The sequence below is a fragment of the Alligator sinensis genome, unplaced genomic scaffold, assembly GCF_000455745.1.
Source record: "Alligator sinensis unplaced genomic scaffold, ASM45574v1 scaffold147_1, whole genome shotgun sequence".
NCBI lineage: Eukaryota > Metazoa > Chordata > Crocodylia > Alligatoridae > Alligator > Alligator sinensis.
The window spans coordinates 2,080,030-2,106,003 of record NW_005841847.1 but is presented as its reverse complement, the minus strand read 5'-3'; the positions used below and the strand labels follow the sequence as shown (position 1 = coordinate 2,106,003).

At 41.2% G+C, this 25,974-nt stretch overlaps 1 protein-coding gene across 2 annotated transcripts in view; it reads left to right on the top strand.

The window, feature by feature from the left end:
- Positions 1-2,121: 2,121 nt before the first annotated feature.
- GXYLT1 (glucoside xylosyltransferase 1) overlaps positions 2,122-25,974 on the top strand; it is a 44,022-nt gene continuing 20,169 nt past the window's right edge. Inside the window, exons 1-5 of one of the 2 annotated variants that reach the window (XM_006015943.3) lie at positions 2,122-2,294; positions 5,083-5,175; positions 16,952-17,126; positions 19,810-19,935; positions 20,420-20,671. In XM_006015943.3, coding sequence (XP_006016005.1) covers positions 2,269-2,294; positions 5,083-5,175; positions 16,952-17,126; positions 19,810-19,935; positions 20,420-20,671 — 672 coding nt within the window. In that variant the 5' untranslated portion in view covers positions 2,122-2,268. The remainder of the gene's footprint in view (positions 2,295-5,082; positions 5,176-16,951; positions 17,127-19,809; positions 19,936-20,419; positions 20,672-25,974) is intronic. The other variant, XM_025208201.1, reaches the window with a different exon arrangement.

Below are 25,974 nucleotides of genomic sequence, written 5' to 3'. Positions count from 1 at the left end.
CTTTCCCTATCCTCTGTATATAAATTATTTTATTCCTTTCTATTTAATATGCTTGTTCCATTTTATAGCAGTCCATTCATAGCATCTCATGAAGTAGGCTGTCACTTGTCAAAGCTGAGACCCCTGGCAGACCTGAAGGTTTAGGTGCCATGGGATCTGATTCACAGTCCTCACAATCTCACTTCCTGCCATATGCCACACATGTATGGCAGGAGATGTGATTGTGGGATCCAGAGCTAGATTCCATCGCACCTTATTGACGGTGTAGGCAGTGGTGTAGGCAGGATCACAATCCTAGGCTTCCCCCTGCATTGGCAAGTAGCAAGCTTTTGCATCTGGAGCCATCAGCTGATGGGGTTCCTGGCTATGGGGGTACATGATCCAACCCCCGGGCTGGGAGCCCAGATCAGCTGGCAGGGCTCCTAGTCCAAGGACATGCCCTGCAGGTGGGAGCTCTTGCGTGGCCAACTTTTTGATGTAACAGCTTTGTCCCTATTCCTTGTTTTATCATACCATTAATTGATTGAACCAGGTAACAATTTAATATGTGATTAATTGGTTAATCACATCTTAAGTGTACTGTGTGCCAGGGACCTAAGGTGCCCTTGTGCCTTCCCATCTACCAATTAAAAATTATGTGCCATAGTACACATCACTATGGTTAATACCCTTAGACATGCTAGCACTGTGCTTTACCAGCATCTCAAGGCAGGAAGGCTGAGCATTGGAAGTTAAGTGTCAAACTGTATCCTTAAGTTTGAGGTACAGTACTCAACTTGATCACTTAAAATGTTTACGTAAGTTAAAATTTGAAGTTGACTTACAGACGCCTGGAAACCTGCACTTCTAAAAGCTTTTTCTAATTATTGTTTGACTACTGCTATTAAGAATGGGTGGTGCACCAGTAGAACCTGCTGTTTTGCTTCTGAATCTAACAGGTCAAGAAATTGCATACGTCATTAATATGGAGAAGGAAAATTTACTCAGCATGGTTATAATGAATGCTGCACGGCACTATAAATTTGGTTACAAAGCAGTAATGAATTCTGCCATTTTGCATCTTAAGGTTTTTTAATAAAGAAAATGTGTAAATTTGTTGGGTTCTCATGTTAAGTAAAGAGCCTTGGGTGGAAAGAAGTGCTTAAACAGGTGAGATAACAGCTATTAAGAACTACTTAAAAATCTTATCTAGGGCTCCTGTAGCTATGTCTCACAATATGTTTTAACAGGTTGAGTGCACTGACACTTTTTAATACTATTTGTCCATCTATAGTGGAGTACAGTTAAACATGTTTAATTGTTTTAAACAGTTCCCTCCCTTGCCCAAGTAAAAGAGACTCTTTTTAACTAGAGAAAATCTTAAAATAATTAACTTATTGGGAATACTTAAATAGAATTTTTGGTTGCTTCTTGTGTTTACATTTGAATTTAATCACCAAGCCACCCCCCACATTTGAATTAAAAAATATTTTCATACTCTAAATATACTGGCTTATCTAATTTGTCCATGGCAAATTGGAAGCTTACTTGAGCAGAATCTTAAACAACTGAGTAGGATTGGGTATTTGATTGGTTACAAAATAGTTGGTCAGCTGTTAGTCAAATATTGGCAAATAATGTAAAAAATGATCACATGTTTTAAAGCATTAATTTATGAGAACAGTAACAAAAAACCTTCATGATCTCCAGCAGAGTATGTACTAACAATTACAAAGATAACTAAAACCAAAAAAAAAGTTACATCTGAGAGGTCTAACTTGGAAACTGTAAAACAATGAAATGAAATTCCTAAAAATAAAGAATAATTGTATCGTTAGCAATGTTAGGGTACTATCTAAATCTGAAGGTAGAGCTAAAAAAATAAAATTAAACAAATAAAATTCCTAGCAACTATAGAAAAAGTCAGATTTAACTATAGTTATGATGATAGTCAGGCAGCAGTCCAGTTCAAGCATTTTCCTCTGCATTGTATACTCTTCTTGTACTAGGTTCATCAGTTATGTTTTTGTCTCAACTTTATCATCAAAATCATCTATATCTTTCTTCTCCGTCTCTGAATATTGTGTTGACTCCTCCTATTTTCTTTTCTAGTTATAAACTGTGATACGATGTTACCTGCTTTGCAGAAGTGGAGGTTTTCAGTCTAGTTCTGATTCGTACATAGGTGGTTCTCCCAAGCTGACCAGTTTTGTTCCACACAAGTAGTATTATGGGGAATTGCTGAAAGAATTTCTGCTACTGTAGCTGGCAGGACGAACACTTTCCACAATGGTGAAGCAGCAAGCATTCTTTAGGTGTGTGGTTATAAGTATAGGATGTGTAAATGCAATTTGCCCATAATCTCTCGAATGTTTCTTCATGTTTGGGATTTTGTTCTTTGCACAAGAAAATATAAGAACTGTCATTTTCCATATTCTGAATACAGTGAGTTTCAGGTTAATGTAAACTAAAGAGCATAACAAGACTTACTGAGTGTGGATGCAATCTTGTGCCATATTAAAATTTTGCTGAAATATGGTTGCTGGCACTATTTTTTATTTTTATTTTTTTAACATCACAATAGTATTTTGACAGGCAGATTCAAGAGCTGTCAAATCTTCAGCATCATGAAGAGTTATGTTGTACGGGCAGCATATACCTAATGTAGAAACTGGGTATGCATTTATCAACAAAAGTCAAGCAGCTTTTATATTAACTTTATCAGTTGCAACTGAAATGACCTTCTGTGGACCCTGTTCAGTGGTTATGCTGCTGACCATTTCAAAGCATGTTGGTCTGTGTGCTCAGCTGTGCAGCAGAATGAGTAAAACACTGATTTTGGAGTTGTTACCAGGAAGTTGATGACTCCATTTATCACATACTAGAGTAGTGGTTCTCAACCTTTTTAAACTCATGGCACCCCTGGATAGACTTGTAGCAGTCTTTAGTGCTGGCTTTTAGTTTCACTCTTTTTGACTACAAAAAAATAATAGAGCCCAAAGAACCCAGAAAGACCACAAGTTTGGAATTCTGTTTAACATCGCTGGGTTTATTTTGTGAATTAAGTTAGTAAATATAACATCTAACATTGTGGCACACCTGAAAGGATCTCAAGATACCCCAGGATAGCTGAGAATCACTATACAGGTACTCCTCACTTAACGACTTACCTGTTTAACGGCCGCGCGGACTTACGACCAGGTCTCCGAGCAGTCGGTATTGTACGAAACGTATTGTGGAAACGGCAGCGCGGCGTCTCAAGCCAAGGCACGCAGTATCAAGGGGCGGCTCCTCGCTTATCGACCAATTCGCTTAACGACCTAGTCGCAGGAACGGAACTTGGTTGTTAAGTGAGGAGTGCCTGTACTGGAGACAGGAGGAGATTGCATGGTTAGAATATCGGGGGAGGGGTTTCCCCACCTACTGCTTCAAGCATTCAGAAGACTTAATGCAAACTGTTTCCTACTTGGAATTTAGTAAATTGGCTGCAATGTGTATAAAATTCTAGCTTATGAAGATTTTTCAAAACTATGAAATGGGTGTATTGTGGGGATAACTATAGCTGTCAAACATATAGTCAGATTCACTTTTTTTCTGGTAGTCAGACATGCAATCCAAAAACCTCTTAATACCAATTTGATGAACATCTGAAGACACTTCAGGAGCAGGAAGCGTTGCTAAATCCCATGGAGTAGTTACAAATTTATTAGATAAAGAAACGCAACTAGCTTCCATTCATTCTTACTTATAATTTCTTCAAAAGTTTGCCTGTGATGCTGGCAAATTTTAAATAGAATATAAAGGGTAAAAAACTTGATGCAAATCAGTTTTCCCTTGCTGTTTGACTGCAATAATCTTTGATAGCAACTTGGTACATATCTACATGTGTAATGTACTGAAAAAGTCCTTATGCTTGGCTTTAACATTTTTTCCGTGTTTATGTATACTTAAGAAAAATCAAATTAATACAAATGCTTCTGATTGCTGGAATGGGGGTATCTCTCATATTTCAGTCAACCAGTAGTCATACAGTTCTGTTCCTGACTGCTACTATTCTAGCCAAACAAATGGCCCACCTTTCAGTTATGTTGTTTTTTTCCCTTCCAGGACCTTTACAGACTCCCAGATAACAGAGCTTGTGGGGAGGAAAAAGGGGTGACATTATGGATTCATGGGAGTGATTTTTTTTTCTTCTTCATAGGTGTGATGTGCCACCTATGGGAGTCCCTGGTCCTTTTTTTGTTGCTGAATAGATGATACCTGAATTGTAGCAGATGTCAAGTACAAGGCACCCAAACAAGCAAAATAAAAACTTCCATAGCACAGAGTAGTTTCTGGAGTTCCACATGGTTCCGTGGAGGGAGGTGACAGGAGGGTTCAGGAACTCAAGAGAGGAGCAGGGAAAGATTGTTTACATTATGGACATGTGTATTGGCGGGATTTAGGGGTATGATGATGTGGAGAGGTGTGGGGGGTGGGGAAGAAGTCTGTGTAACCTGATTTCTGTAGGGTTGGGGGCATGGTCCTCACTTCTGCCATGTGAACAGGTGGCATCATAATTTAATAAAAAAGGTAGGTAGCAGCCTATATCATGGCCGCCTTGGCTTGCTGGAATATTTGACCTTGGTCAAGTAATCATTTGTTAGGTGATATTACCTACCTTGTTGGCCAGTAGACTGGCTTATCAACTCTGTTACCATTTTCTACAAAATTTAAAATTTTTATATTTTAAATTAACTTTTCATTGTGAGTACAACATTTGGCAAACCAATATAGAGTTACATTCTTGGCTTCTCCAAACAGTTCTGATGTTTCTGCTGTAGCTTACCATTTGGATAGAAAATTAGACTAGTCATGTTCACTGCTGCTCTGTAAACACAGTATGGACAGCAGTGTATATATCTCTAGCTATTTAGTTTAATTTTGGGCTAGTTAGTGTGGTTGGTTTTTTTTTAGCTAAGCTGTGAAATGTATACCACTGAATAATTGACAATTCCATTGATGTTTGAACTAGAAAATAATTTATTTCACTTTGTAAAAAAAAATAATTAAAAAACCCAGTAACATTCATATAGGACTGTTATTTCTGTCTTATCCTGTTAGGTGTAAGAATTTGTCTGTATCTTTCTGGAATTCCTATTGGATGCTGCCCTCTGATGTTTGTGGAATGAACTGCTTTTGGGAAGCTGCTTTTAGGTAGGCTCTGATATTAATGAGAAAATTGTTAACTCAATTGCAGACAGGTGCAGCTAATATATTTGGCTATATAACAAACTGGCAAGTTAAGCAAATTTTAAAATTGTTTCACATACATTTTTCTTGTGCTTTATAGTGCAGTTATTTTCACAAGCTGGTCTTTCCCCCTGTGTCTTATCAGCAGTGCTTCTGATCATGCAGCATTTGTTTCCTTGCAAATATAAATGTTTCCATGCAGAAATAGAGAATGTTTGCTTAGATTTTCTTATAATTTTTAAAACTAAGTTTTCTACCAAGGTTTGGAAAAATCCTAGACAAAGATCATAAACAGTTCTTGGGTTACCATTTTAATAAACTGATGAAATATATTACAATCAGCCATGATATCTGTAGTTTAACTTGATATGGAAACTGGATTAAGTTCCTTTCCAATTTCTCATTGTTCCAAGTCTTAGAGAATAAAAAAGTTTAATAAGGAATTTGCTGTTTCAAGGAATAAATCTAAGATTTCAGGCATAGCTCTTAGTACTGCATGAAAAGAATGCTGAACCAGCTTTATATCTTTAGTATGCCCTGAGCATGCCAGTAACTCCACAGTATATTGAAGTTGGTGGTATGGCTTCTTAATGAATAATTTATATATGTTACTGTAGTTCTGCAACTGGTAGTGTAAGAGTGGTGTAGCCACGGTGGTCCAGAAATTATGTGAGGGGCCAGAATTTCTTAGAGTGATAACTGATATATTGGGCCAACTCTATAGTTGGGATAGTTAGGCAAGCTTTCGAATGCAAGACATTCTTCCTCAGGTCTAATCAGAACAAGCCAGGCATAGAATAGTAAAAAGTTCTTATAAAAGTAACAAAACAAATAATTATCAAATCAGATAGGGGAGCAAGTAGACAGTTTTGGGCAAATGCATCTGGATTTGCCCATTGTCCCCTCTAGTTTTAACTTTCAGGTGTTTTAAGCTTTGAATATTCCCATTGCAAAGGCCATTTGGGAGGCTTACAGGAGATACTACTGTATGTCTTTCTTCATATTTAGGGGCCTACTCAATTTATGATTTAATGGATTTTGTGAAAATTGTGAAATGGGGCATTGTCCATGAAATTGGTCAATGTAGGCCAAATCCGTGAAAAAAATGACTAAAAATAAAATGCTGGCTCCCTAGTTGGAGTCAGCGGTCTTCATGGCTGCTGTGGCCTGGTCGTGAGGCCCACAGTGGGGAAGGGCAGAGGTGGGGCTGCCAGCATGAAAGGGAACAGTCAGGATGGCTGCCGCCTCTGCCCCTTGCCACTGATTGGGACCATTAGGGCCACTTGATCAATCAGAGGCATGGCGGAGCTCTGTCACGATAAGCTCGCGAAACTGGCAGCCAGCTCTGCAATCTGCCTATGAAATTGGCTGTCTACCCCCTCAATTTGGGTAAGTCCCTATTCCATAGCCTATTAACATAATTCCTGTGCACATCTGTAGAGCTTACTCTAGTGTAATATAAAGCATTTGTTCCTAGAGTGAGCTGTTTTCTGTGCCAAATGACCTAGGTTATATAGCTCTATAGGTATCATTACAGGGGACATTGGACAGGCCTTTTTTGTTGTTGTTGCTGTTATGAATTAGTTATCAAAGTAAAATGTCTCTCAATTGTTCTGCATTTCTAACACTAAAAATATTATTTAAACACATGTAGAACTTCCAGGCTAATTGGGTTTTTGCCACCACATTTTTCACAGTCATCTGTACTGTACTGTGCTCTTCTTGGGAGAGTTATAGGGGATTGGAGAAAATGTGGAAGGCTAACACTTTGGCTTCATAAAACAGTGTTTAGTGCATAACACTTTAATAGGGTAAATTCCTTACTGAAAAATAAAAAGTAGACTAAAGTTAAAAGTACATATTGGAATAGGACAGAAATTGAAAAAAATGATTAAGGAAAAGTTGATGGCATTATCTGCTGGTTCACTGAGACAAGACTAGGACACAAACTATGCACATTTCTCTGGCATGCACTGTATTTACTTGATTAGAAGATGAAGCTTTTCCCACCATTTAACATGGATGCGGGGAGCCCCTTACCTTACAATTGAGCATGAGGCAGTGGGGGTGGGAGGGAGGGGAGGGAACTTTACCACTTCTCCCTCTCTGTTGCACTCTTTACCTTAACTCTGCCTGCCAGGTCCATGCCACTGTTGCTACAGGCCAGGCTGGATCAGCAGTGCCTGCTCTGTGCTGCTGCTACAGGGTTGGGGTGGAGCTATGCTAAGTGCCCCAGGCTACAGCAGGGATGGAGCCTGCCAGTGCAGGGCAGAGGAAAGGTGGGGGTAGAGATGCGAGCAGAGGAAGGCAAGACTTCCGGTGGGGAGGGGGGAGATGGGAGGAAGGGGAGCAGGCATCTGTGTGTGGGAGGCAGAAGTAGTGTGGGGGGGTGAGGAGAAGGGGGCTATTGGGGTAGCCTGAGGCTATTGGGGTGGCGGTGGACAGGCACAATGGGGAGTAAGCGGAGGGAGGACAGGCAGCAGTGGGCAAGCACTCTGCCTCTCTCTGCCTGGCCTGCATCCACACTGCCTGCCACCTACCATCTGCCTCCGCCTTGCCTGCCCTACCACATGCCCCCACTTCTGTCTCCCCCAGTCTGGCCTCTACCTCCTGCCCCATTACTGCCTCCCTCACCACCTACAGTAGTGCGGGGGATGAATTTGAGATGATTCTTCAATAATTAGATTCCATATATGCAAAATTATAATACATTTTCCATGTGTGGAATTTAATTCATTCAGGCTCATCTTGAATTCAGTTAAATGCAGTATAACTTCCAGTATATCTTTGCAACTTGGGGGCACTTTGGTTATAAAAAGAATATCCTGTTGGTTAGAATAAAATTCTGTCATAGATAAAATTTAGGCTAAAGTACTTAATTGCCAAAGGAATTTTTAAAAGAAAATCTTTGTTACCTGCTATCTGAACAAACCTGTTTCCTATGGTAGTAAAAACAATGGTCTGTGACTTTTGCCTATAAAGTATGCAGTGGAATGTGAGAGGCCAGGATTTTTGTGGATGATATCTTTTGTTGGATCAACTGTATGACTGGGGTAGACTTAGACAAGCTTTTGAAAGCAGTGCATTCTTCATATCTTTAGGTCTGAAGAAGAATGCACTGCCTTCAAAAGCTTGTCTAAGGCCCTTGGCACCTTCTTTTAATGGCGCAGTGGGATCTGATTCCTCACTCCCAACAAGAGTGCCTCTTGTAATGCTAGACATGCATGGCAGGAACCATGACTTCGGGATCAAGGATTATAATCCCAGTCATGCCATTATTACTTATAAGTGCAGGGAGAGCACAGGATTATTATTATATTCCTGGGTTCCTCCTGCACTGGCAAGTTCAAAGCTAAGTGTTGCAGCCCTTCATGTGGGGCTGACAGTTGACTAATTGCTCAGCTGAGCATTGAGATCTGTCATGGGTCAGCTCCAACATGCCACACCTTCAATTCAAGGTGTGTTAAAAACGAGTCACAAATATGTTATACGTTATACATGGAATAACTTTCCGTCTTATTTTCTATGTTATTAACACCATAAAATAATATGAACTTGTGGCAAGGTTACTGTTTATGATATGAATAACACCTTAATCCTGGCATAAGGAGGGGCACACTGGGTCAGAGGAGGGGCACACTGAAGTGCTCTGGGTTAGAATACAAAGAAGTCGAGGGGAAAGGGACTTAATAGTGGGGGTCTACTACAGACCACCCAACCAAGGGGAAGAACTAGACCAGGAATTCTTAAGTCAGCTCATAGAGGCAGTTAGGTTAAAGGACATGGTCATCATGGGTGACTTGAACTTTCCAGACATCTGCTGAGAAGACGTTCCTAGACGAGATACAGGACCTCCATCTAACCTAGGAGGTGCACAGCCCACCAGGGGAAACGCCTTGTTGGATCTGGTCCTGGCCACAGGCGACGACCTGGTGAGGGGTCTGTGGGTGCTTGACCACCTGGGTGACAGTGATCATCGCCTGCTGGAATTCACTATCCAGCGCAGGGTGGCAAAGGCCTGCAGCAAGGCAGCAGCCCTGGACTTCAGGAGGGCGGATTTCAATGAGGTAAGGAGAATAGTCAGGGAGGCACTGAGGTCCTGGAGGGGAGGGGAGTCGGGTGTCCAATAAGAGTGGTTGTTCCTTAAGGAGACGATCCTCCAAGCTCAAAGGGAGGTAATCCCAACATGGATCAAAGGGGTCAAGAGGGCGCAAAAGCCCCCATAGCTCACCAAAAGCATATGGGAATGTCTCCTAGCTAGAAGGGAGGCATACACCCAATGGAAGGGAAGGGCCATCATCAGGGAGGACTATACCTCGGTTGCTCGGGGCTGTAGGGGGACGGTCAGGAAGGCCAAGGTGGAGATGGAATTGGGACTAGCTACCCGGATCAAGGACAACAAGAAGTCCTTTTTTAAATACGTAGGGGGTAAAAAGAAGGAACTGGGTAACATGGGGCCTCTGCAAGACATGCTAGGAAATCTGGTTGTCGCACCAGATGACAAAGCTAACCTATTTAACAATTTCTTTGCCTCCATTTTTCTGAGCAGGGACCGGGTCACCCCCCCGCACTGGGACCCCCATAGGCCCCAGGGGAGGCGCACCCAGGCCTAGGGTCAGTGAGGACCTAGTCAGGGAACTTCTGGAGGGACTGAACATATTTAAATCAGCAGGTCCTGACTATCTCCACCCCAAAGTGCTGAGGGAATTGGCAGAGGTCATTGTGGGACCCCTGGCACGGCTTTACGAGCGCTCATGGTGCTCTGGCGTGGTGCCAGAGGACTGGAAAAGGGCGAATGTGGTTCCCATTTTCAAAAAAGGGAGGAAGGAGGACTTGGGAAACTATAGGCTGGTTAGTCTTACCTCAATTCTGGGTAAGCTTTTTGAGGGAATTATCCTGGCGCATGTCCATGAGAGGCCGGCAGGGGAGATCATGCTTAGGGGCAACCAACATGGGTTCATTAGAGGCAGGTCCTGTCAGACCAACCTGGCGGCCTTCTATGACCAGGTCACATCCTTAGACACAGGTGTAGCAGTGGACATAGTCTTTCTGGACTTTAGGAAGACCTTCAACACTGTCTGTCACCCCATTCTCATTAAAAAACTAGGAGACTGTGGCGTTGACGCCTACACAGTCAAATGGGTCACTAGTTGGCTGAAGGGCTGCACCCAGAGAGTGGTGGTGGACAGGTTTTATTTGACCTGGAGGGATGTAGGCAGTGGGTTTCCCCAGGGCTCAGTCTTTGGGCCTGCGCTGTTCAACATCTTCATCAGTGACTTGGACGGGGGTGTAAAAAGCACCCTGTTCAAATTTGCAGATGACACTAAGATGTGGGGAGAAGTGGGCACGCTAGAAGGGAGGAACAGGCTGCAATCGACCTAAACAGGTTACAGAGGTGGGCGGATGAGAACAGGATGAGTTTCAACACTGACAAGTGCAAAGTACTGCACCTAGGGAGGAAGAACCAGCAGCATACCTACAGGCTGGGGAACTCCCTTCTCGTCAGTGCAGAGGCGGATAAGGATCTTGGAGTCATTGATGCCAAGATGAACATGGGCTAACAGTGTAGGGATGTGGTCAGGAAGGCCAGCCATACCTTGTCATGCATCCACAGATGCATCTGAAGCAGGTCCAAGGAGGTGATCCTCCCTCTCTATGCGACACTGGTCAGGCCGCAGTTGGAGTACTGCGTCCAGTTCTGGGCGCTGCGCTTCAGGAGGGATGTGGACAACATGGAGAGGGTCTACCCACATGATCAGGAGTCAGCAGGGCAGGCCTTATGAGGAGAGGCTAAGGGACCTGAACCTGTTCAGCCTCCACAAGAGAAGGCTGAGGGGGGATCTAGTGGCTGTTTACAAACTAGTCAGAAGGGACCAGCAAGCATTGGGAGAGTCCCTGCTCCCCCGAGCACTACCAGGAGTGACTAGAAATAACGGTCACAAGCTGGCAGAGGGTAGATTTAGACTAGACATCAGGAGGCGCTACTTCACTGTCAGGGTGGCTAGGATCTGGAACCAACTTCCAAGAGAAGTGGTGCTGGCTCCTACCCTGGGGGTCTTTAAGAGGAGGCTGGATAAACACCTTCCCGGGGTCATTTGACCCCAGTACTCTTTCCTGCCATGGCAGAGGGTCGGACTTGATGGTCTGCTCAGGTCCCTTCCGACCCTACAAACTATGAAACTATAAATGTAAAGTGCAGAGGGGGCATAAGTCTATCTCAGCCATGCAGGTGGTCTAATAAAAGATAGCACCTACGAAATCCTTGCCCCTTGCATATGTCCTAACATCATGTCTACAACATCACTCCAACACTGCATAATATAATGTTTTTTATATTTAATACTTTGTGTGTTGACAGCTAAAATTAAAATCTCGATCAGTAGTTTCAGAAATGTATTAAACCTAACAGTTTACATTTTCATTTAAAAAATTTAATGCTTTTAGATAGTCATGAAAATCTTGTGTCTGAGAGTTTAGTTCCCATAATCACTATTTATTTGTATTGCCCTAGATCAGGGGTGCTCAACCCCTGGGCTGTAAGCCAGATTCATCTCCTGGTGCCCTGTCATCTGGCCTGCAGGGCAGTGGGGAGCCCCACAGACTATGGTCCTGCGCTAGATTGGACCACATGGGTTGGTGTGCAGCCTGATTCTGGTGTGCAGGGACAAAAGGTTAAAAGCCACTGTCCTGATTGGTTAGAAGCCTAGTCCTATGTCCGGACTTGTCTGGACATTATGCATGCACACACTTTAACCGTCATACAGTTACATGTCCATGTATTCCTTGTATGCTGTTCAAGACTCGTGTTGCTGATGGCTGGAATGGCAAGGCATCAGGCCAGGCTTGGAGGTGATGGGTATTGGAATGGCAAGGCATCAGGCCAGGCTTGGAGGGGATGGGTAGGGAAGGATCTCAGCTCACAGGAAGCTGTTTTCCTTACCCTGGTGAAATAGCTGAAACCATAGATACCGCTACTAGTATGTTATTTGCTGCAGAAGGATATATTCTTGAGGGGCAAAAGCAGGTGTGGTGTGTACCTCCACATTGAGGAAAGTGGGGGGTGGGTGTGCATTTGGCACATGGTGAGGTAGAGTGGCAAGGCCATTATTTGGTGGTTCAGCATGGACTGCTGTACTTTGGGCTTGACCTGGATATTCCCACTGATAAGCCCTGCGTCTCTTTCAATATGGTCAAGGCCTACCTAATCCCACTTGCACTCTTGTTGCTGAGCTTGTGCGCCACCTTCCTTGTCTTGGGCTTTGCTGGTGGTATTCTGTCCTGGTTCTGAAGTATCTTGTTCGGGGTCTCCTGTACGCTTGCCTGTCTTCAGGGTGTGATTAAGTCGAGGATTTCTTTATGGCTCTGGTCAACACAGTGATGGGTGGCTACAAGGATTTTTGACTAACTCATCTTGAGGTTGAATAGTGCAAAAAGTACAAGGGGATCTTGAAGAAGATCCTGGTCTCTGGAAAAGTCAAGTGTAAAAAGGTCTAATTTTTGGCTTTATGCCAGATGTTTCAGTAGCCAGTAGGGCAGTCAATTGTGATATCCCACAAAGTAGTCTTGGATATCATTTGGTGAACCAAAGAACTAAATTAGGAGGTGCTATGTACAGACAACCACTTGAAATTGGTAGAGATATAACTGGTTAATTCAGGGGTAAATTTGCTACTGATGATTTGGAGATATGGTTTCAGAGTGTGCATTTGCTTGTGATTTTTTTGACCAGGTATTAGACCAAGTTTTATGGGTTATGCACTTGATTATTCTCATGTTTGTTTAGTTATATGGTAGAGTAGTTTACCCAACTATTTAATTAATACACAGTTAAAGTTGTGCAGTACCGCTGCCATTTTAGAGTTGTCTTGATATTTTCATAGTTGTTAGGGGCTGGAAGGGACCTTACAGATCATTGGGTCCTGCCCACCTGCACTTGGGCAGGAAAGACTGGTGGGATCAGCTGACCCCAGCAAAATGGGCATCAGGATGTTTTTTGAAGATTGCCAGGGTGGGTGACTATACCACCTCTGGGGAGAACCTGTTCCAAACACTCAGTACTTGACCTGTAAAGAAGTTTTTCCTTATGTCTAGCTTGATTTTGATTATGCCATGTTTATGGAAAATTCTAGATTGTACATGATTAAAAAAACTTAAGAGCTGTAGTTTTGTAGGTTATATCCTTATTGCATGATGACCTTGTGATAGTGCATGCTCCTATACCTTGAAACTTGATTATTGTTATCCAATTTTCACTAGATTTGTGGTGAGGCTAATTTGGTTCTTGGAGCATCTTCAAAATACAGTGGTACTATTTTGGATCTGAGCTCTTGTAATCATATTCAGTCTGCTTTGCATTTATATTGGTTGCTCTTGTTGTTATATGTGATTTTTCTTTTTTTTTTTTTTGCTTTAGCAGTGGTTGGTGTTTCAGAGTTCTGCTATTGTAGGGAGGAAGAAAATAAAGTACTTTAATAAGACCTTGAAGCACTATTCACTTACTCTTTTCGGAGGTGTTTTTAAGTTGTTGTGGCTTTGTTTTTACAATTTGTAACTTTAAATCTTGTTTTGAGCTTAGGTGTTCTGCAAATCAATTTTTGTTGACTTGGTAGTCACTGTGACAGGTTTTGTGGGAATGGGTGCTCTTTTAAATAAGTGTTTACACACACACACACGCGCGCGCGCGCGCGCATGGAGATGCAGGGCTGAAAAGGTGTCACTCCTTTAGCAGCTATGAATTAGCAGTAACTTTGGCTGAGCATCCAAAAGTTACTGACAGCAGCTATGAAACCAGTAACACAGGACTTCACCCCTCTTGTTTGCTGTCCCAGAGAGAAGGGGCAGCCAGTTTTCAGCCCAGCCTCTCCCTTAAAAAGCCAGTTCTATGCCATGATTCTAGAAAAAAATCTTTTTTTTTTCCTACATTTTGTCTTCCAAAAACAGTGTGTGTAGTATCTTATTTGGGGACTTGTGGCATGCAAGAAAATACAGTAATGTTTCTGTGTGATGCATCAGTTTTTGTTTAAGATCTAGTTTAACATTTTTTTTCCTTTATGGGTAACCTCCTATGCTTGGTTGTAAAAAGTGTTGTGACATTTGATATATATTTTATGAAGACAGCGGGCATGTCTGCGCAAGATGCTACTTCACTGTAGCTATGAGCTATGGTGACGTAGTGTTGGTGGACATGAGCTGTGACTCTGCTGCTTACTGCACAGTAGCTTATTGCTGCTGCGCAGTAGGGTCAGAAATTACCTGTGTGCCACTGGGACTGTGCAGTACTAAAGGAAGTTCTAAATGACTGCACATTAACAACTGCGCAATTGGGCGCATGTGTAGATGCACCCAGTTTCGTGCATAACTGTCATGTAGTTTGTGGTGTTAAGCTATATTTAGAGATCAGACGCACAAATGAAAAATGATGGCCATAAAATAGCATTTACTTTTAGTGGGTTTCTGGGGCTGGGGAATGTGGTTGAATGTTGCTTGATAAGCATCATTACTTTTGGATAAGTTTCCTAATTGGTAAATGATCTTTCTCTCTCTCCTTGCAAGATTTTGTAATTTAATGTTTTCATCCATGTGTCATGAACATTGCATGACCATTTCAAGGTTAGAGTATCAGATTGAAGCAAAAATTGACCTATTTGAGAAATGCATAAAAACCTGTATTGCTGCTTAAAAATAAGTGATTCAGAAGAAAATGGATTTAAATTATATGCATGAACAATTCTTGAACCTAAGCTAACATATTTCTCATTTAATTTTAGCATATTCCAACAAATGATGAATGGGTCCTAAACTCATAAAATGTGTGACAATATGCATCAGAGAGATTCCCCACAAACAAAATTTATATTTGCCTTAAAATTAGCACTAGATACCTAGAAATTAAGTATAGGTTGAAAAAAATTAACTAAACATGTTGAATGATATTTTTAGAGGAGAGAATTCCAAAATATTTTCTGTAGACTTAAATACTCTTCAGAATGTGTGCTGATGATTTGGACAGTTAGGGTAGTTACACTAAGCTGGTGATTTTGTTTAAAATAATTGTGTAACAAAAGTAGATTGTTAAAGCTACTTTCCTGTATAAGTAAATAACCAATAGCTTGTCCAGCAGCACTCCCAATGATACATTTGGTCCAAGAAAAGATAACACAAAAAATCCTTGCCTCATACACTTTCTGGATCATAATGGCTCCAGCAGTACTCCAGCCCTACCACTTTCTCTTGTAAGTGCTTTCTGTAGGTGCAACATGCTAATGTTACCACAGTTAGGAAAGGATCGTGTGAGTACAGTTGAATGAGAAACGAACGTGGGGAGCCCAAATACAAATGGTTTACAAGCACCTAATAAAATAGGTAGCATCCGATTTAGGGATCACATCTATGTCCTCAAATGGATAACAGTAGTTTCATGATATCCATGCACAGCAGACCAAAGTATAGTGAATCATGATGTGCTGTAGCAGAACTTATTCCCAACCACATTTCCATCTTGACATAGTTAAGGAGTCATGTGTTCTAATTATTATGGCCAATACATCTAGTTAAAGCTGTGCATTGATTGTACAGTCTATGGGTGGAGGAAAATAGCTGAAGTTGAGAAGGGTAACTGATGAATGAAATGTGGGTGGGTGGGTGCATAATATAAACCTTATTTCCTTTCTGTTTACATTGTATGTAGACTGGATAAGCAGAATAGCATATTGACTTGACGTAAACCAGATTTCTTATGTATTGTTTTCTTGGTTTACATAGATAACAAGAATATATCAATGTTATTTTATAATTTCTCTTCTCTAAATTTAATTTCCATTACTTCAACAACTTTACTTGTAAACTTGGCCTCTGAGGTGCACTTTCCCTATGCTTCTGCTTTTAAACATGTATATGTATCACTATTTAAGGTTTGAATGTGATAGGGGAGCATGGTGAATAGCAAGAATATAGACAGAAGGGAGCATGCACTTAAACAGAGCTGTGGTAGGTTATGGTGATAAGTGAGTGAAAGGTACCTGAGAAGAGTATGGTAGCATGTAGGGTCTGGGAGCTGTTTAGTGATGCAGGGAGACAGAGCAGGTAGAGCTGGGATGGGTCTGTGTTCTAAAACACTTAAGTAAAGGAGCTGAGCTCTGGCTATCCTTGCTACTCAACCCCTATTTCCCTCTGCCGTAGTAACTCTGCTCCCCTTGCATTCACCTCCACAGTCTGTCTAGTATGTCATTTCATGTTATGGAAAATTCCTTTATACATGCAGATGGACTTTTAATAAATAATATTTCTGTGGCATTGCCTAAAAAAGGTTGATAAGTTAGTAAGTGCCAGTCAGCTCTAGTACACTGGTTTATTATAAACTTTTTTTTTCTCTTTCTCCGGAACGCTTAGTATATCTTACTAGAGTGTTCATTTAAAACAAAAGATTTAATGCACAAAATTTAAGGTTGTCCTGGAACCTTTAAAATGAGCATTTTTGTACCTTTTACCTGTGTTACTCTTCAATTTTAATATAACTCTTGATGGAATTATTTATGATGAAGATTGAAAGCGTTTCAATAAAAGTGGGTATTTCTTTCTGTGAGTGTTCTTAATATTTGATCTATATGCAATTGTGGGATTGCTCATCCTATTTTCATATGATTTTTTTTTTGTTTGTTTTTTTAATGAAATATCCTTGATCTAAATTAATGCTATTATGCCCATCAAGGATTTAACTATTTTTAAAATATTTTTGCATTAGATACAATTTTATGAAAAATCAACCGGCAGAGAAAATGCACCTTGCAGTGGTTGCCTGTGGTGAAAGGCTGGAGGAGACTGTTACTATGTTGAGATCCGCCATTATTTTCAGTGTCAAACCTCTACAGTTCCATATTTTTGCAGAGGAACAACTACACAGCAGATTCAGAGTCACAGTAAGTACCTCAGCTGTGTATTAAGTCAGCTATAGCTTACTGAGGGGTACAGGTCACGTTGTTTGAGAGTGGGTGTTAGATGTGTTTGTTAAATGTGGTAGCATGATGCAGAAGTCCTATATAGAGCTATTTGGGAATTTTTCAGCATATCATTTTACTGATTCACCAGATCTGTGAAAAATGACTGATAATGTTTCCTGATGAAAATGTTATTGAAACAGTAGGTTTCTCAGGTCCATCTGTGGTTAGGACAGTCATGTGGATGATCAGGGAACTTGGGCCTCATTTATCCTAGGTGAATGCCTTAGCTACTTGAACATAGAGTTGGTGGCTAATTATAGACAGTCAAAAAGCCTGAGGCTGAATTGATTCAGTCTTTGCAGGTTAGTCTAAACTGCACAGATTAAATTGAGACACAAGTGAACAGATATTTACCTTTTATTCAGGAAATACAGCCACATGCCTGCAGTGGCTCAGGCCAGAGCTGGGGGACTCTAGAGCATTGCTCTCTGGCACATAGCCAGCATGAGCTGTGTGTTCCTGTCCTCTTCCTGCTGCCCCTGAGGTCTCTGGGATTTGCAGTCCACAATCACAGCAGCAGAACTCTGCAGGGCTGCTCATCACTTCTTCTTTCTGCTTCTGGGTGCCTCTTGGATTTATAGTCCACAGTCACAACCAGCAGTGAGTTTAAGCCAGGGAAGGGGGAATCCCCCTTCCTGGCTCCAGACCCCAGGCAGGGTTTGCTGGGGGGGGCAGTCCTCCCCCTCCCCCCCTGCAGACTGGGTTGCAGCCCCAGCTGGGTTTGCCCCCCTCCCCCCCACCTTTGTTAGCCAGCCCTCACTGCTCCAGCTAGGGAGCAGAGGGGCAGGACCAGCCCTGCTGTCTGGAGCACACAGCACAGCCCAGAGCTCCAAAGCATGCTGGGATGCTGAGGGTCTCTGATTTCATTTGAACCAGGAAGGAGTCTGGGACAGAAGTTTCATAAACCAGTTTCACCCAAATCAGATGAGTCTGATACTACTTTCAGTCATGTTTATTTTTAACTATTTTGGCCATTTTGAATCTGATTTATGTGCACTGAGCTTCTGTTCTATTATAGGTTTAAACCAATTTCTGATCACTTAAATCAGTTTATGTGTAACTTCTATTCCTAGCCAGTTTGTCTCAGGCCCAGTAAATCCCATAATTGCATACCATATGCACCATTTCCCCAAAATCATCCCCCTAAAATTGGGATGCATGTTTACACAGGGAAACTGTTTTTTCTGTGCGGAATGCAAACACCCCACTTTGATTCTTGCTGAACCAGGCAGCAGCAATGATATTTCTGTTCAGGAATCTGAGGGAGTCAGTTGACTTAACGACTCATTGTTCTTCACTCCACAGGTATTAATGATAAACTTTCCTTTTTAATGGTCTTAATGTTCCATTAATCCAGCTAACCTTTCTTCAGTGATTTTGCTGTCTGCTAGTTGCTCATGGACTCTCATTTTCTGTTTCACAGCCCTGAAGACACTTCAGCTCTTTTCTGAATCATAGATCAGTCTTCAGTAGCAGCTAGGGCTTCAACTTTTTGGTTACTCAGGAAAGGGAGGATGAGTGAGTTAAAGACTAGGCTCTGAACATGTTCTGTGCAGCCGCAACTCTGGAAAAATCGTTTCTTCTGCATTTTGCCTTGGGGGCATGTGGTATGCAAGAAGTAGGGTATTTGATTATTTGTACATATCTGGAACATCTGAGATGCATGGTCCAGATTTTGAGAGATTGACTTCATAGTAGTTGGAATAATCACCAAGGACATCAGAGACTATTTTGGAGCAGGATATTGAGAATGAGTGATTGAATTGGAATTCATCATAAATCTGCTTTGGTGCAACTCCAAAACTCAGAACCTGAATGCTGCTACCACAAACCCTCACACCCCTTTGCTGCTACCAGATTTGGGAATTTTGATCACTGTTGGTGACTTAACTAGGTGGTAGGGGGAAAAAGAGGTGGCAGCATTCACCCCATGGGTTTTGGACCTGCATCAACGGCAATGCTGACAAGCCATTTGCACACTGCTGGATGCGGGTTGTTCAGCCCATGTGAAGTCATTCAGACTAGATTGGGCCTACAGGTCCAAATGTCTGACAGCTGTGAATTAGATTATGCCTCCTTTTAGCAAACTCCAGCTGTCAAGTAGAAAGTTCTGGCCAGATGAACATACTGAGGCAGTAATTGAGTCATTGGCGCACAACTGGAAGGCTGGATTATTTTTGCAATTTGATACTTGACACTGATGGTAAAATTACATAAAATTGTTCAGGAGTAGAACAATGTGACTAAATCCATGTACTAATTTCCTTTAGTAAATTTTCTACTAGATGAGCACTTTGTATAATGTTTGTATTGTCTCCTTTTATATCCTATTTTTGACTTGCTCTTGCTTTGAAGGCCTTTGAGGATTGCTTTTTTTTTTTTGGTTCAACATCAGAATACTTGAACAATACCCTTAAATGATTTTGTAGAACTGAAACAACCTGAGTTTGGAGGAGAGAAGAGGTGAAATTGGTACAGATTTTTGCATATCTTCCATTTAATTTACAAGTCTAAATGGTTGGTTCTTTCTGTGTTCTTTCTGTTGGTTTTTATGCTTTCCATTAAAAATAAGTTTAAACAGTACCTTATATTTTGTTCTTAGCTTGATGGCTTCCCATATCAAGGAAAACATAATTATACCTTGTATCCAATAACATTTCCTACTGAGAGTGCAGCAGAATGGAAGAAACTGTTTAAGCCCTGTGCTTCGCAACGGTTGTTCTTGCCAGTAAGTTGGTTTATTTCACAGTAGTGTACAATACATATTGTTTATATATGAATTCATTAAGATTTATGTTCTCAATTTACCTAATCTTCAACAAATTTTGTGGAAAACTGCTTCTAAACAATATCTGTGTAACATTTTACAAAATGCTCTGAACGAAACCGTGTTTTTTTTATTTAGCAGCATTAAAAACAAAATTTCCTTTCCTCATTTCCCCAGTCACTGTGTCTTAAATGTTGTATGTCAGGTTTCTGATTTTCTGTTTTCACTTTAGTAAATACTAGACAAAGTAAGTTATTAATAATAACATGATTTGTACACTCTGAATCTGAAGATAATTAATTTGCATACAGTGAAAATAAACTAGTACATATAAATTAGTTTATAGGACTTGCGAGCAAGAGTGACTGTTGCCCAGTTTTTGTTGAAGGTTGGAGGTGTTTAATGAGTCATCTCAAGTTTGATTTTAAACATCTTTCCCTCACAGTTGATCCTCAGAGATGTGGACTCACTACTGTATGTTGATACTGATATCCTGTTTTTGAGACCTGTTGATGATATTTGGTCATTTCTGAAAAAATTTAATTCCACACAAATTGCTGCAATGGCGCCAGAACACGAGGAGCCTCGTATCGGGTGGTATAATCGATTTGCTAGACATCCCTACTATGGAAAAACTGGAATAAATTCTGGAGTAATGTTAATGAACATGACACGTATCAGAAGAAAGTATTTCAAGGTATGGACTGCTTTGTTAGTATTTTTTCCTATTCAAATTATGAAAAAAGGTTTTAAATAAAGCATTATTTTTTCAAAAGTAAAGTTAATTTGTACCACACATTCTCTCTGGGATCAGTCGCTGAGTCTACATGAGACTCTGACTGTTAGCTCGTTACTACTGTGCAGTAGCATCATGTGGCAGGAAGCGTGACATAATGCTACTGCGCAGTAGTAATGAGCTACTGCACAGTCAGTGCCACCTAAAAGCCATTCGGCGATGCTACTGTGCAGGAACTCCAGTACATATACAAGTAAATGACTGTTCAGTAACAACTGCGCAGTCAGTGTCTCATGTAGATGCGGCCACTGTTACATAAGAAATAAGCTTTAGCTAAATCAGTAGCTACTTTGGTTCACATTTAGCTGTGGGGTTTTTGGGGGGGTTGTTTTTTTAACTGCATTCTTGAATTGGAGAAATGTTGAACTAGTAACAAGCCAGTCTCTTGCAGAAAGTTATAAACCAGCTGATAGATATTTAAGCTTATTTGCATTTCACAGTATACTTGTCTGAGAAAATTGCACACCATGTCCCTGTTTTGTAGTATATTGGAAAATTAACAATCAAACCTTAAATGTTGTAGAAAGTGTGTATAGAAGTATGACCAGGAGGTGGTGCTACAAGATTAAGTACGAAGACACAGCGATACACGCTACACCATTTCTTTATTTTGATTCTTACTTTCAAAAGCTCATTCACTTGAATTAGTGTTCAGTAAGATTGTATTTCAGCAACATGTAAATCATTTTATTAACTTAGATTTCTTGATTTAATTTTCTTACAGTACCAAATTATACCACTATTGAAATATTTTCTTGCTAAAAGAAAATAATTAACAGCTGAAAGTATGCGTAAGAGTGTCAAATCTGTGATGCTACATGTGTCAAAGACTCTTACAATATGGGGAAAGTGGAAGAGAGTTCACTTTCACTGAAGATAGGGTTTGTAATCAGCTTGAATCTTAATTTCTGATGGATGCTTTTTATGTCTGTTCTTGTCCAAGAATTTAACTTTGTGAAAAAGGTCATTTTGCCTTTCCTAAATTGTGGAAGTGGAGGTAATTCACTGTTTTTCAGATTTGTGTCTTCATCCCCTCTTTAGGAGATTAAGTGTGGGATTGGAAATCAGTGGTCATCCTTTAAAATTCTGCCTCTGACTTGCAATATAACTGTGTATCAGTTGCACAGTGTTTCTAGGTTTCTAAGTTATTCAGACTTTTTTCAAAGTGACAACAGTCATATGCAGGGATGATTCTCCTCCATCTCCATGAAGTTCTCTGAAATCTTCAGATTAGAAACCACTTATAAAGTGCTACAGTTGAAAGCATATTGGCCCAATATAGAGAGATTTCTGTGTTTTCTTGTATTTCATTATAATTTCATCCAAGGTTTTGTTTACTGCCATTTTCTCCTTCAACTATATCATCATCCATTTCTCCAAACCAAGTCACTGTTTCAGATTTTCCTAAGTTATTTTGTTTTGTTCTCAGTCTTCAGCAGTATTTGCCACATCTCCAAAATTCATCTCACTCACAAGATTCCTTAGTATTCCAGGTTTAATTAGTCACTCTTCTTCAGTTTTCTGATTGCTATTGTAAAGAAGGGTGGGGGGGGAGTAAATGGCTGCCTTCAGGCCTGCTGGGGATAGGCTGCTTTAGGCTTGTCCTCAGGACCTACTTCTGAGCACTCAGACTGGTGAACATCTGGCTATGGGCTGAATTATCAGACTCAGGTTGGTGTGGTGGGCTCTCCCCTGTATTTGCCTTTGACCAGGAATAAATGAGCCCACTGTTTGCTTTATAACCAAATTGTATTCCGTTTAACTGCATAATTTGATGAAACTGACTAGTCATTTCAAGACTTCTGTTAGGTCCTGGTCACACGTTCAATTTAAGGCATGATACAAACGAGTCACAAAGTTATTCCATATTATATGTGAAATAATGTTATGGCTTGTTTACTGCACTATCACACATTAAATTGAATTGCGTGTGGGGCTGGGTTTCTATTTAAGGTACAGTTAACCTGTTCATTGTGTCTTAAATATAACATGTTGGGGGTTTTAGAGATTAAAAGTAATCTCCAAAATTGGGTAATCGGCCTTAGTGAGATGCAAAAACCCTAGACCAGAATGCTCTTGTAGTTGATGAGCATTGTTTATGTTAAGTTTTAGTATATGCACACTTCAGGTCTGTGCATAGTCTTTTTTTCAGTCTCATAGCTCTGTATTTAAACAGAAAAAACTGTACCATAATCTACTGCACCACTGTCTTTCCAGGAAAAAATTCAAGCTTCCTGTTACCACTGCCATTTGGATTAAATGAAAATTGGTCAAGCTTATTTTTGGACTCGTATACCTGCTCCTTTTTAAGCTGTTTTGTTCTGTTTTGCTGCTCTCTCCTGACAGCTATCACACGATTGTTTGAACTAGTTCAATAACATTCTTAACTCAGAAGTACCAAGCCTAAATTTAAACCTTGGAATATCAGTACTTGGTGGACTACATGACTGAAGTAAATGGGGTTTTTTTGTTTGTTTCCTTCTTTCAGTCTAATAGATCTAACTTAGAAGATCTTGATATTTATCCGACATTTCCTTAATTGCATTCTGCAAAGCCTAACACTATATCCCTGAATTACAACTTCCATCTTCAAATTGAAAGTGACCACAGATTCATGTATTTTTAAAAGCAGAAGGAATAATTATAGTAAACTAATCTGACCTCTCGTGCAACATAGTCCATGACTTTTCCAAATTAATTCCTGTTTCAAGTCAGGACATTCATGAGACCTTGCCCAGAGATCACCCATGTTCAAGAAAGATGAACTGAGAGTGGATGCAGAGGAGGGCTACTAGGATAGTCAAGGTAATAGAGAGCTGTTCGTATGAAAGTAGATTAAAAGATCTTGTCTTTTAGGGTAGCAAAATAAAGGTTGGAAGGGGACACAATTGCTGTCTATGAGTGCACTAAGGGGAGGGTAAAACACTAGAAAGGGAGAAGAACAATTACATTAATGGATATAAATGAACTATGAGGGGAAGAAATAGATGCGGGGCTCCTGAGGCAGCTCTCAGAGGCCATAAAAGCTAAAGAGGCAGTAGTCATGGGGGACCTAAACTACCCAGACATCTGCTGGGAGACACAGACGGCAAAGTCCCACCGCTCACGCAGGTTTCTAACCTGTGTACAGGACCTCCACCTGACACAGGAGGTACATGGTCCCACTAGGGGGAATGCCATACTGGATCTGGTATTGGCAACGGGGGATGACATGGTAGGGGACCTACAGATTGGTAGCCATCTGGGGGACAGTGATCACCAAATAATAGAATTCACCATAAGACATTGAGTGGGTAAGGTAACTAGTAGGGTGAAAGTACTAGACTTTAGGAAAGCTGATTTAAATGAACTCAGGCGATTAGTCAAGGACTCACTGCAGAGTAGGAGTTTTGAAATGATGGGAGCCCAAGAAGGGTGGCTGTGCCTTAAGGAAACGATCCTTTGGGCACAAAGCGAGACAATCCCTGTGCGGGGTAAAAGAGGGAAAGGGGCCAGGAGGCTTCCCTGGCTGACCGCAGAAATCCAGGGCAGCCCAAGGGCCAAAAGGGGAGCACACAAAACTTGTCTTTCCACTGTACCTGAGAGGATGAAGTACACAGTACATGTACATCATGCTGCCAAAACATTTAATAGGAAATAAGTCAAGATAGCCTTGCTTCCTTAGCACTGGGCATTGAACATTATACAGCAAATAATTTAAATCTCTCTCTCTCTCTCTCTGTCCAAAGCAATAACATTGCATTGCGACAGAACCAAAGGAAACAACAATTCCCGTGAATCAAAGAAATGCTAAAAGTTGTCCACACAGATCAGTTGTTATACCCAAGAGAGCATTTTGGTAAAATATCTGCAATAGTTGTTAATGAGAAAACAGCCCCCCACTACTAGTAAAAGTTGAAGGCACTGTGGGAGAGGTATCTGTCTGCATTCAGAAGCTCAGCCATGTCACTATTTGCAAGAAGAAACATCTTTACACTTCCACAGATGAAACAGTACTATTTTACACAGATCTAAGAATCTAAAATTGAGCAATAACCCCCCTTGTAAGAGGCTGCGATCTATTCTAAATGGAATAACCTGTCTGAGTGAAGAATGAATTACAGTGACTATTGAGTGTATAGCTAACCATAGCAACAAGCTTATCTCAGCATGGACTCTCCCAGGCTGTCCACCCCTAATTACATGTTCCAGACTGCTCTGAAACACATTGAAGACTGGTGTTTTACATATGACAGCAGCTGAATGCCCAGAAGTGTCCTCTCCAGTGCATTTCCAGATGTGGAGCACACAAATAGGAGCATGCTTTGGGGTCTCCAGGATAGGATATACTACCACTGCAGTGGATACATATTCTAAGGGCATGCCATGTAACCATACCCATACAATACCACATACTCTTACATGAATGATTTTCAGGGTTTGTGTTCATAATGGGAGAATTCCAGTCCCTTGATCTCAAATCATTTCTAAAACAAAATTAATGATAAAATATTTAGAAGAGCCCTACTTCCTACCTACAAGGAGGAATGTAGAGAAAGATTAATGTTCCTTTCTAGGATTTTCTATTCTGATCACCTGCCAAAGAATCTCATACAATAATTTCTATATCAAGGATGTGTGAGTGACACCCAGAGAGCCGTGGTGGATGGGTCGGTTTCGACCTGGAAGGGTGTGGGAAGTGGGGTGCCACAGGGTTCGGTCCTTGGACCGATACTCTTTAATGTCTTTATCAGTGACTTGGACGAGGGAGTGAAATGTACTCTGTCCAAGTTTGCAGATGACACAAAGCTATGGGGAGATGTGGACACGCCAGAGGGCAGGGAACAGCTGCAAGCAGATCTGGACAGGTTGGACAAGTGGGCAGAAAACAACAGAATGCAGTTCAACAAGGAGAAATGCAAAGTGCTGCACCTAGGGAGGAAAAATGTCCAGCACACCTACAGCCTAGGGAATGACCTGCTGGGTGGCACGGAAGTGGAAAGGGATCTTGGAGTCCTAGTGGACTCTAAGATGAACATGAGTCGGCAGTGTGACGAAGCTATCAGAAAAGCCAATGGCACTTTATCGTGCATGAGCAGATGCACGACGAATAGATCCAAGGAGGTGATACTTCCCCTCTATCGGGCGCTGGTCAGACCGCAGTTGGAGTACTGCGTGCAATTCTGGGCACCGCACTTCAAGAGGGATGCAGATAACCTGGAGAG